Below are 12,453 nucleotides of genomic sequence, written 5' to 3'. Positions count from 1 at the left end.
ACGTGCCAGACTCTTAAACTTTTCATTGTTGTCTCCTTAGGTTTGAAGACCATCGTTGGAGCCCTCATCCAGTCAGTTAAGAAACTTGCAGATGTGATGATCCTGACCGTTTTTTGCTTGAGTGTTTTCGCTCTCATAGGACTCCAGCTGTTCATGGGAAACCTCAGGAACAAATGTGTCCGAGATTACACAGAATTTGAATCCTTCAACGGCACCTTCGCTTCAGATCTAAAGTTCTGGCAAACCTTGAATGAATTTATCAGCGATCCAGGTAAGTTCATTCCTTTACTGCTCTCTGTGAAATTCAAGATTTTCTCACCTGTGGTGGTCAGAATGGATCTGGTCATTAAAAGTTGAAACAGCTCCTATTTTTTTTGCTAAGCCAACTGAAAATAGGTGTGTAAAACTGCCCGTTGGCCATTTTTTACAATCATTCATTGTTCAATCTGTACTATAACACATACAGGTAGTCCTCGACTTACAACCTTTCATTTAATGACCATTCAAAATTACAACGTCACTTATAAGAAATGACTTATGATCATTTTTCACATTTACAACCATTGCAGCCTCCCTATGGTCAGGTGATCAAAATTTGGATGCTTTGTAATTGACTCATATTTATGACCGTTGCGGTGTCCTCAAATAATGTAATCACCTTTTGTGATCTGATGAGCAAAGTCAATGGGGAAGCTAGATTCACTTTACAAACATGTTACTAACTTAGCAAATGCAGTGATTCACTTAACAACTGTGGCAAGAAAAGTCGTAAAATGGGGCAAAACTCACTTAACAGCTGTCTCATTTAGCATCAGAAATTTTGGGCTCAATTATGGTCATAAGTCGAGGACTACCTGTATTCATCCTGTGGTGGTTATTGGATGCTGGGGATGAGGAGGAACCCTGCTTATTTTTTCATGCAACTTAGCTGATCAGCCATTAGTTGGGAATTGGGGAAAAGACTATAGGTAGTCCTTGCCTTACAACCATTCATTTAGTGACTGTTTAAAGTTACAATGGCACTGAAAATAAATGACTGTTTTTCCACACTTACAACGATTGCAACATCCCCTTGGTCACATGATCAAATTTTGGAAACTTGACAATTTTCCCTGTAAACCGCTCTGAGTACTACGGGAATAGGGCGGTATATAAATTTAAATAATAAATAAATAAAATAAATAAACTGGTTCATATTTATGAAGGTCACAGTGTCCAGGGATCATGTGATCCCCTTTTGCAACCTTCTGACAAGCAAAGTCAAAGGGGAAGGCAGATTCATTTTACAACCATGTTACTAACTTAACAATGTCACAAGAAAGATCATAAAATGAAAAAAAAACTCACTTAACAACTGTTTCACTTAATAGCAGATATTTGGGGCTCAATTTTGGTTGTAAGTCAAGGACTACCTGTACTATGGCTGTATTGACAGGATATTATTACCTGATTACTGATTTAAACCCTCTTCTGGACTTGCACAGTAGCTTGTGCCTGGTGGTTTGTGTTCACAAAACCAAATTTAAAAAAACAAAAACTAATATTAATCAAGCTTAGCATGCATTGTGAGGTATCTGTAGGTTTTACCAGATATGAATAAAGGTGTTATATGAAGGTGGCTTTTTATTAGCAATTGGATAGTGAAGTTACTAAGATAATTGAAAAAAAGGGCTTAAGACTGCTAAAATTAAGGGCAGCTAAATAGCTCCCTAATAGTAGCTATTGCAGTAACTTTTGATGGGATGACAATTTAGTAAGAGGTGAACAATAAGTTTGTCTGCTTGTTTTGATAACATATCTAAAAGAGATCTCAGAGGTTAACTATAGGCCTGGGAAAGAAATTATCTTAATACATTAATGACAAGCAGAATGTTATTTACAAAAAAGGTGATCTTTTTAGTCCTATATTTTGGGAAAGGCAATATAGTAATTAAACTCAGAATGTTAGATAGTTAGTGTTGTGTACTGGGTTCGTTGCGCAGGAATGAAGATAAGGCGATTGAGTTCAGCAAAGATCATGATTTATTGCTTGCAGGATCTGAACTAGAGAACAGGGCTGCAGATGCAGCAATTTATACCCCTGGCCCCTAGGCGGCAGCCAATAGGTTTGAAGCAACCCATCGCCGCCTAGGGGCAACCAATAGCAGCGCTGGAGACAAGGTGCTGGGAGCATTAGCTAGCTCCCAGCTTAAACAGCCTACCAGCCCTTACCACATGGTGTTACAAGCAAGCCCAATATATTACAGTTAGCTTAATGGATTATCTCATAAATCAGTTCCAGAGTTTTGCTTTATTTCATTTCCAAGATCCTGTATATTGACTTCTTATTTTCCTGATAATATACAGTAAAGCTCAGTGTGAATCTTTGGGCTCTACTTTGCTTGACATTCTCTTTCTCAATAAAAAAAAATATAATGAATTAAAGGGGAAACAAAATTTAGACATTGTGTCAGATTGGAGATGTTTGGGTTTTTGTTTTTGTTTTTTGACAATAGGATTGTGCAAAGATTTCATCTGAAGATGCAGTTCAAATATGGTTTGATTGAAACTCCAAATTAACTGCCAATTTAGATTGAATTGGATGCCCCCAAATCAATTGGCTGATTTTGAAAGCCTCATGAAAAAAAGCCCTGTCTTTAACAATTGAACTTTAAAAATGAAATCAGTTGAATTCAATGATTTGAGTCAAATAATCAATTCTGGATCAAATCATTTTTCCGAATTAAATATGGTTCCCCAAAGCTTCAACTTGAAAATTGTTGTGCTCTTCTCATTGTGATGCTCAAGCTGAGCAATTTAGTCAATAATTGTTCTTGTCCATTGCTAATTTCAACTTCATGTCCTACCATGAAGCAGAGTGTGGTAATTTCTTCAGACAGTGGATACCAAGAGATGATAGCAAAGTATTGTCCCTTAAGCCAGGGCTTTTCAACCAGTGGTACGGGTACCACCTGTGGTACATTGGCACCTGGCAGGTGGTACGCGACCATCCTAGAAAAGTGGTAGCGGGGGAGGGGAATGAGCTGAACCAGTGGCACTCGCACAAGCCTGAGCGAGAGACAGCTGGAGCTGCAGGGCTGTCAGGGCTAAGCGGAAGCACCAGGATCAGTGCCAGGATCCAGCTGGAGCTTGGTGCTGATCCCGGCACGTCTGCTGAGCCCAGAAGAAGCGCTGATCAGCTGGAATGTTGCAGCATCTCCAGGGTCTTGTGATTTACATTCAGATGCTTGGCAACTGATTCACATTTATGATGGTCACAGGGTCCCAGGGTCATGTGAAGTGACCAAAACCTGCTGCAACCACCCAGCAGATGGGGGGGGGAATTAAAACCAAACTCACCCCACCCCACCCCCACTGCCAATCCTCAACAGAAACGCTCACAACAATGAAAACCTTGGACAGGAGGAAGAGCACTGCCGGGCGGGCGGGCAGGTGTCTTGCTCGGCTGTGGCTTGGGGGCACTTTTTTCAGTCACTTCGAACAGTCACTAAGTGAACTGTTGTAAGTCGAGGACTACCTGTACTTCATCACTTTTTTTCCTTTTTTGGGGGATCATGAAGTTTTTGACCCCTTGCTAGGCGACTGGTGGTACTTGGGTGTTGCTGTATCCTAAAAGGGGTACAATGGGTGAAAAGGCTGAAAAGCCCTGCCTTAAGCGAGTTGTCTGCCTTTAAGCTCGTTGTCTGTCGTGGAGGATTGCAAAAGTGCTTTTTTCAAAAGGCAGCTAGACTTTGTTCTTTGCTTGGAGATGTTTCGCTTCTCCTCCAAGAAGCTTCTTCAGTTCTGACTAAATGGTGGCGAATGGAATGTTATATTACTTGCAGTCATCTGGTTGTTAGTACTCTTTCTGGTTTGAAAGAAGGGTCAAAGAGGCCATCTACATTAAGAATGAATGGCCCTCTCTCAGCAGAGGGGGAAAGATACGATGCCACCTCTCCACTGTTTGCAACACAGTCCTTAAAGCAGTTCCAAATTCCACAGTTCCACACCCATTTGAACTATTCAAGTGACTCTGAGGAAACAGATAAAACCTCCAAGTGGCCTCAACAACTCTCGGAAAGAGGCCTAATGACCAGATGACTGCAAGGAATATAAATCCTTCAGTTCTCCACCATTCATTCAGAACTGAAGAAGTTCTTGGGTGAGAAGTGAAACACTTTTAATGAAATACCAAATTACCTTTTGGGGGAAAAAAACATCTTTAGGACAGCCATGACCTGGATGACTGAGAATCTCCATAGATTTTAGGGGGAGAACGTTGTTCTTTGCAATATTAACAAAAAATTTAATCGACCAGTCGGGTCAGATTCTGTACAAGGAACAGGAATGGTATCATCTTGTCCTTTGATTCGGAGACCAAAACAATTTTAACAATGTTGTTATAATATATGTTAGATTGCCACCCTTGTTATGGTTTCTTGGCAGCTATATGGAATTGGCATTTTGTTTTCAATCATAACAGATTCTAGATTAAAATGTGATAATAATAATAATAATAATGATGATAATGATGATGATGATGATGATGATGATGATGTTGGAAGGGACCTTGGAGGTCATCTAGTCCAACCCCCTGCTCAGGCAGGAAACCCTATACCATTTCAGGCAAATGGCTGTCCAGTCTCTTCTTAAAAACCTCCAGTGTTGGAGCATTCACAGGTTCTGGAGGCAGGTTGTTCCACTGGTTAATTGTTCTAACTGTCAGGAAGTTTCTCCTTAGTTCTAGGTTGCTTCTCTCCTTGACTAGTTTCCATCCGTTGCTTCTTGTCCTGCTTTCAGGTGCTTTGGAGAATGGAGCGTTGTAGTTACCTGAAGAATTTCTTAGAATCCAGAGTTGGAGGTGTGACTTAAGCTATAAATTCCAACCAGTGTGTGAATCCAGATTCAAGCATCCACAGCAGATGCCTCTGCTTGAAACATCTACTGAAGGGCAAAGCAGCCCTTCTAGGGATGATTGATTCAAATCAGCTACTTTGTGTGGTAGAAGCTGGAGAATTATACATAAAATCAGTCTGCAATCTTTTGGAATTTCTGAATTGAGAACTAGGAGAAGTAAATTTAAGGAAGGAATAGGAGAGAATAACGGAATTGGAAGGACCTTGGAGTCTTCTAGGTTGTAAAGGCCGTATGTTGAGGACTACTTGTAGTCTGCTTTGGTCAGTTGAATAGTTTTACATTTGCTCACTTTTTTTTTAACCTCAGCAATGTATTGCTTGTCAGTTTTGCTGATTCGTAATTCCTAGCGTTTGTGTGGATATCTAGAATTTCTATAACTTAGTTCAACTATTTTATTACTCAACAATCACTTTGTTGTACTTATTAAAGTGGAACTCTTTTATTTCATTGTTATTCTGGTGGTGGCTTTACAACAGTGCAGCATACTGGAAAATATTTGAAATAGTTACCTGGATTAACTTGATCCATTTAATTCAAAGTCTAGCCTCATCCAGATTCCAGGTAAAACTATCCCTCCAAGAGCAGGTGGTAGCAGCTTAATTATCTTAAATAGCTTTGTTATTTAACTAATAACTCCATTTTAGGAGATGAGAGCTCAAGAAATGATCTAACAAAAATCTTGTAGGGACTAGATCCTTTTGCACATATGATAAACTGGATTTGGTTTCTTAAGACTCTAAAATGTCCCATTATGACAATTTAAGTGCCATGATGTTATGTTATGGAGATGAAAAATTAAGGCCCTCTGGTGCAAAAAGAAGGCTTATGTCCTATTTATAAGGGTGCAGAAGTGGACAATTGCAAGACAGATCTTGAAATAGGGTCATTTTGTAACCTGATATAATCTAGGTTCTGCAGACCTGTGCAAAAAAATAATAATAATAGAGGAAAAGATAATCAGCTTCCTTGGTTGAGGTTAGATCACTTTCTGAAATATTTTGAAAAAGAATAAAAATGAAAGTATAGCAAAAAAAGTTTATTTTTATAGGAGAGAATTTTTTTTTGAGAAATTGCAAGGCAGATAAATTCAAAAACCCAAGAGGAGATCTTTTTTGAATCTAAGATATAAATTGACTTTTTCATCTGTGATCTACCTGAATTGGGGGTCTTTTCCCCCATGATTTACCTGTCTGAAATTATTTAATGTAACAGAATAGCAGAGTTGGAAGGGACCGTGGAGATCTTCTCGTTCAGCCCCCTGCTCAAGTAGGACGCCCTATACCAGGGATAGGCAACCTTGGCTCTTTTATGACTTGTGGACTTCAACTCCCAGAATTCCTGAGTCAGCCATGCTGAGTCAGCCATGTTGACTCAGGAATTCTGGGAGTTTATTTATTTATTATTTATTTATTATTTGGATTTATATACCGCCCCTCTCCCGAAGGACTCGGGGTGGTGTACAGGGCAATTAAAGTTGAAGTCCACAAGTCATAAAAGAGCCAAGGTTGCCTACCCCTACCCTATACCATTTCAGACAAATGGTTGTCTGATCTCTTCTTAAAAACCTCCAGTGATGGAGCACCCACAACTTCTGGAGGGGAGCCGCTCCATTGGTTGTCCTCACTGTCAGGAAGTTTCTCCTTAGTTCCAGGTTGCTTCTCTCCTTGATTAGTTTCCATCCGTTGCTTCTTCTCCTGCCTCCAGGTGCTTTGGAGAACAGGTTGACCCTTCTTCTTCTTTGTGGCAGCCCCTCAAATATTGGACCACTGCTATCATGCCACCCCTAGTCCTTCTCTTTGCTAGACTAAAAGTTTAAACTGCTAAATTGTTAAATTGGTGACATGGTTGTTAAGTGAATCTGGCTTCCCCATGGCTTTCCTTGTTAAAAGAGTGGAAAAGATGATCATGACTCCAGGACACTGCAACCATCATAAATACGAGTCAGTTGTCAGGCATTTGAATGTAAAGCACATGCCCACAGGGAAGCTGCCAATGTCATAAGTGTGAAAACTGGTCATAATTCAGCTGTTTTAACTTTGAACGCTCACTAAGCAAACTGTTGTAAGTCGAGGACTACCTATACTTCACTTGTTTGGGAGACAAAATGAAAAAAAATTCTTTCTGATGTGTCCACTTTGTGTCAGGTGCAAAGGATCAGGATTATATGCAAAATTTTAGTTTAAAAGATTTGTTGCTCAAGCCTACACAGATAATCCTCAATTTACAACCACTCATTTAAGATCCATTTAAAGCAAAGTATGACCAGTTTTCACACTTGCAACATCCTTGTGATCATGTGATCAAAATTTGGACCCTGTCCAGGGGTCATGTGATCACAATTTGTAACCTTCCCAGCAGGTTTCCACAAGCAAAGTCAATGGAGGAAGCCAGATTTGCTTAATGACCAAATGATTTACTTAACAACTGCAGTGACTTACTTAAGAACTGTAGCAGGAAAGGTTGTAAAATGGTGCAAGGTTCACTTAGCAGCTGCTGTGCTTAGGAACGGAAATTTTAATTGTGGCCATAAGTCAAGGACTACATGTACACAAGAAAATTCTATACTAAATTGACATCAGATAAGAATCAACTGGTTCAAAAGGGGTTAGACTTGGGCCATTTGTGGCAATGTAATGACTCTAAGCCAGTGATGGTGAACCTTTTAGAGACTGAGTGCCCAAACTGCAACCCAAAACCCACTTGCAATGTAGTGGGTCTGACGCAAGGAAGAGACGCCAGCCGGAGTACATGTTCAGCTCTTTATTGGAAGGGGGTAGCGTACTGGGGAATGAGGGTTACCTGGCCTCCTTAAATACCTAGCCAGGTAAGCGGACAGCCAATGGGGTTGGCCCTAGGTTTCCCGCTGAAAACTGGGTTTCCTGCCAAAACCATTCAGGCCAACGCCCCCTGGTGACTGTTGCTATGCAGGTGCCTGCATACATAACACCCCTCCCCCCTTAAAGAAGAACCACGTACAACTATAAACAATATTAACTATATACAACGTGTGTTAATACAAGGCAACTGTGGGGTGGTCACTTGCACACATAGTCTGCTAAATAGGCAGGTGTCCTGTGGGGCCAGGTGGACCGTCTGGGTGTGGCTTGGCCCTGTACTTGGACAGCCGGTTCGTGGAGTCTCTGTGCTGGGTTGAGCAGAGCTGGTTGCAGGAGGCCCTCCTCCTCTGGTTCTGGGTTGTTTCCGGTTGGGCTGACTTCCCCTGGGGTGTGGCTGTTCTGTTGGGTGTGTGTGGTGCACTCAGGGACCCTTCCTCTGAGCTGGTCAATGTGACGCCTTATGTTTCTGTCCCCCTCCACCCTCACGATGTAAGAGAGGGGTCCGGTTTTCTCAACCACTGTCCTCGGAACCCATGGATGCCCTGCCCCGTAGTTCCTTGCCCAGACCAGGTCCCCCACATTGAGAACCCTGTGTGCTGGTGATGATGATGATGATGCTGATGATGATGGTGGCCTATCTGTCTCAGCTGCTACTCGGTCTGGGTGTAAACAGTCCAGCTTGGTGATGAGACGCCGTCCCCATCGAAGTTCTGCTAGGCTCTTCCCGGTAGCAACGCATGGTGTAGTGTGTTGGGCAAGTAGGAATTTCGCCAGTCTGTGATGCCAGTCCCCGCTAATGATGCGCCGGAGTGCATCTTTGGTCGTCTTTACCATCCATTCAGCTTGCCCATTGGTCGATGGATGAAAGGGCGCGGAGGTGGCGTGCCTAATCCAATTCGCCTTCAAGAATGCCTGGAAATCATTAGCGGTAAACTGAGGCCCGTTATCAGACACAATTATGTCGGCAAAGAGAGCTCTGAGCACCTGGATTGTCCTACCCGAGGTCATGTTGGGAACAGGGACTACCTCCAGCCACCTGGAGTGGCTGTCCACTACTACTAAGAACAGTTGGCCCTGAAATGGCTCTGCGTAGTCAATGTGGATGCGGGACCAGGGTGTGTGTGTGGCCTCCCACCTGTGTACTGGTGCGTGTGGCATTTCTGGCCTGGATCTCTGGCACGTGTAACAGGCCTTGACCCGTTCCTCAATGTCCTTGTCCAGGCCTGGCCACCAGAGGTAGCTTCTGGCCAGTGCCTTCATCCTAAACACCCCCGGGTGTCCCTCATATAAGGAGTCCAATACCTTGCCCCGGACTGCGGTGGGAATAATGACCCTGCTTCCCCAGAGGAGGCAACCCCTGTGTGTGGAGAGCTCATTGCGCCTGGTGAAATAGGCCTGGAACTCAGGCCCCAGGGACTTGTCCTGCCACCCTGTGCAAACCCATGCGTGTACCCTGCTCATGATGTTGTCGGTGGCTGTGTTGCTGGCAATGTCCTTGGCATGGACTGGGCATTCTGGTAGTTCCTGCAGAGCTAGGATCTGTGTTGCTGGTGCCGGGTCTGGTTCAGTGGTGTCAATGGGTAGCCTACTTAGGCCGTCTGCGTGGCCCATCTCCTTCCCTGGCTTGTGCAACAGCTTGCAATTGTAGGCTGCAAGGAAGATGGACCACCGGAGCATTCTGGGGGACAGAATTTGGGGCGTCTGCCTGTCCGTTGTGAACAGGCCCAGGAGTGGTTTGTGGTCTGTGTAAACAGTGAACTCCCTGCCATACAGATAATCGTGGAATTTTTTGATTCCTGCCACGATCGCCAGGGCTTCCCTGTCAATTTGGGCGTAATTTCTTTCTGCTCCAGACAGCGTCCTGGAATAGTAGGCTATGGGGATTTGAGCCCCACTAGGCTCGAGGTGACTGAGTACTGCGCCCACACCATAAGGAGATGCATCGCATGTGATGCATATGGGCTTTGTCTCAATGAAATGGGTTACTGTGGACCTGTCCGACAGTAGTGCTTTTAAAGCCCTGAAGCTTTGGTCGTGGGCGGAAGTCCAGACCCATGCTGCCTGCTTGTCCGGTAACCTGTGAAGTGGCTCTGCAATGGCTGCCTTGTGTGGAAGGAATGCGTGATAGAAGTTCAGCAGGCCCAGGAATGCCTGTAGCTCTGCCTTGTTCATGGGTGTAGGTGCCAGTTTGATTGCCCTCACCTTGGACTCTGTGGGGTGGATTCCCTTGGCATCTACCCTGAATCCCAAGAATTCTGTGGAGGGAACACCTATGCTGCATTTCTCCTTCTTTAGCTTGAGGCCAGCTGTGCGCAGCCTGGACAGTACCTCCCTCAGCCTACCTGCCAGCTCATCTGCTGATGCTCCTGCAATCAGGATGTCATCAAAATAGGGGCAGACTCCTGGGATGCCCCTGAGTGTTTTCTCCATGACTTCCTGGAAAATGCCAGGAGCTACGCTGATCCCAAACTGCAGCCTGTTCACCTGGAATGCTCCCCTGTGTGTTACTATGGTTTGAATGTCAGCTGTTACCCTGGTAACCGTGAGTTGCTGGTACGCCTGCGCAAGATCGAGCCTTGCAAAAATGGCGCCGCCTTGGAGGGAAGCGAGAACGTGGCTGACCGTGGGGACCGGGTAAGCGTGCGGCTTTAGGGCGCGGTTCACCGAGCACTTGTAGTCGGCACAGATCCTTATTTCCCCGTTGGATTTGAGGGGGGTGACAATTGGGGTTTCCCACTCCTCCCCATCTACGGGTAACACACTTATATGTCGTTGGGTGCCGGGTGAGTGTGGCCTATTGGGTGGGCATGGTCAGTTGGGTGGGCATAGCCCATTGGGTGGTCGTGGCTGCGGTGTAACGGAAGACTGGGTGGGACTAAAAAGTTCAATCAATCAATTCCAACTTTGCGAGATCTTTTTATTCCCCACAAGATTTATTAATTGAACCTTTTTTTTTGCACACGGTGGTGGAGGCCTAAAGTGAAAAGGTTTTATAAAACCCAGCTGAAGGCTTAGGACTGGGGCGATGGTGCACGTGCCCACAGAGAGGGGTCTGCGAGCTACCTGTGGCACGTGTGCCATAGGTTCGCCACCACGGCTCTAAGCTAATGACATGCTTAACTCCACCCTTCCAGCTTTGCCTACTCTTCTCCTACTTCTTGTGAATGATAACCAGAACAATGGAGTATTAGCAAAACAAATTGGAATTATTCTTTGATTAGCTGCACAGCAAGACAAAATTCAATACCTGCCTCTTTCCTGCAGTGTCAGGGGGCATGTGTTTTGTTGAAATTTTCCAACTGTTCAGGGATTTAAAAAGTAACTAGGCTCAGCATGTGCGTCTGTAATGGATGGAGTGGACCAAGAATTGGATGATGCTATATCCACTAGATGGATTGCAGAAGTACTGTTCCACATGTGATGCTGTTATGCATTTTTTTTAAAAAAAACAAAGCCAAATATGAATGGCGTTTTGTAAGTATTATGTTGAGGTGAATGACCTAACATTGTCTGAAGGTTATCGATCACTGTACATAATAAGATTGTGCATTTCAGAAGTTGGAAGATTGATGTGGCAAATGCAGAGAGTGAGGATAAGGATGCTGAATTCAATCAAAGTGGGACTAGATTAAGTAAAAGCCTATCATTGTTCATTAGGAAACAGCATTTCAACAGGAATCTCAGTGTAGTAGTTGCATTTGCTCAGTGGAATTACGCCCCACTGAAGAAATGTTGTATAAAACTATGGCCTGAGCAAAAATCTAACAAGATAGCATCTGGAATAGAATAGAATAGAATAGAATAGAATAGAATAGAATAGAATAGAATAGAATAGAATAGAATAGAATAGAATAGAATAGAACTGAGAGGGACCTTGGAGGTCTTCTAGTGCAGCCCCATGCTCAAGCAGGAGAACCTATACTATTTCGGACAAGTGACTGTCTAGTTTCTTCTTAAAAACCTCCAGAGATGGAGCACCCATGATTTCTGGTGGCAAGCTGTTCCACTGGTTAATTGTCCTTACTGTTAGGAAGTTTCTCCTTAATTCCAGGTTGCTTCTTTCTTTGATCAGTTTCCAACCATTGTTTCTTGTCCTCCCCTCTGGTGCTTTAGTGAATAATGTGACCCCCTCTTCTTTGTGGCAGCCCCTCAAATACAGGAATACTTCTATTATGTCACCCCTATTTCTTCTTTTCTTTAGACTACCCAAACCCAAATCCTGCAGCCATTCTTTATATGTTTTAGTCTCCAGGCCTTTTTATCATCTTAGTCATCTGATTTTTTTTTCCAAAGTCTCAACATCTTTTTTGTAATATGGTGAGCAAAAAGTGGTTGCAGTATTCCAGATGTGGTCTTACTAGGGTTTAATAAAGGGTAGTAATACTTCGCGTGATCTTGATTCTATGCCTCTGTTTCTACAACTCAGGATAGTATTTACTTTTTTTGTTGCTGCTGCAGATTGCTGGCTCATATTCAAGTGATCCTCCATTAGGACTCCAAGGTCCCTCTCACAGTTACTGTTTTTGAGCCAGGTCTCACCTAATCTGTATTTATACCTCTGATTTTTCCCGCCTAGACGTAAAACCTCGCTTTTCTCCACATTAAATTTCATGTTGTTGGATAGGGCCCATTGTTCAACTTTGTCAAGATCTTTTTGGATCCTGCGCTTGTCTTCTGGGGTGTTGGCTATTCCTGCCAGTTTAGTGTCATCTCAAATTTG

General features: G+C 43.5%; 1 protein-coding gene across 1 annotated transcript in view; it reads left to right on the top strand.

Moving 5' to 3' along the window:
• The window catches only part of LOC310648908 (sodium channel protein type 5 subunit alpha-like), a gene marked incomplete at its 3' end in the record, with an annotated part of 422,981 nt that overhangs the window by 160,497 nt on the left and 250,031 nt on the right, over window positions 1-12,453 (top strand). The window contains 1 exon segment of the mRNA XM_083377037.1: window positions 41-271. Within this exon segment, the coding sequence (XP_083233163.1) occupies window positions 41-271 (231 nt within the window).

This window comes from Vipera ursinii, assembly GCF_947247035.1.
Source record: "Vipera ursinii genome assembly, chromosome: Z".
In the NCBI taxonomy this organism is placed as follows: domain Eukaryota; kingdom Metazoa; phylum Chordata; class Lepidosauria; order Squamata; family Viperidae; genus Vipera; species Vipera ursinii.
This window is presented reverse-complemented; position numbering and strand designations above follow the sequence as displayed.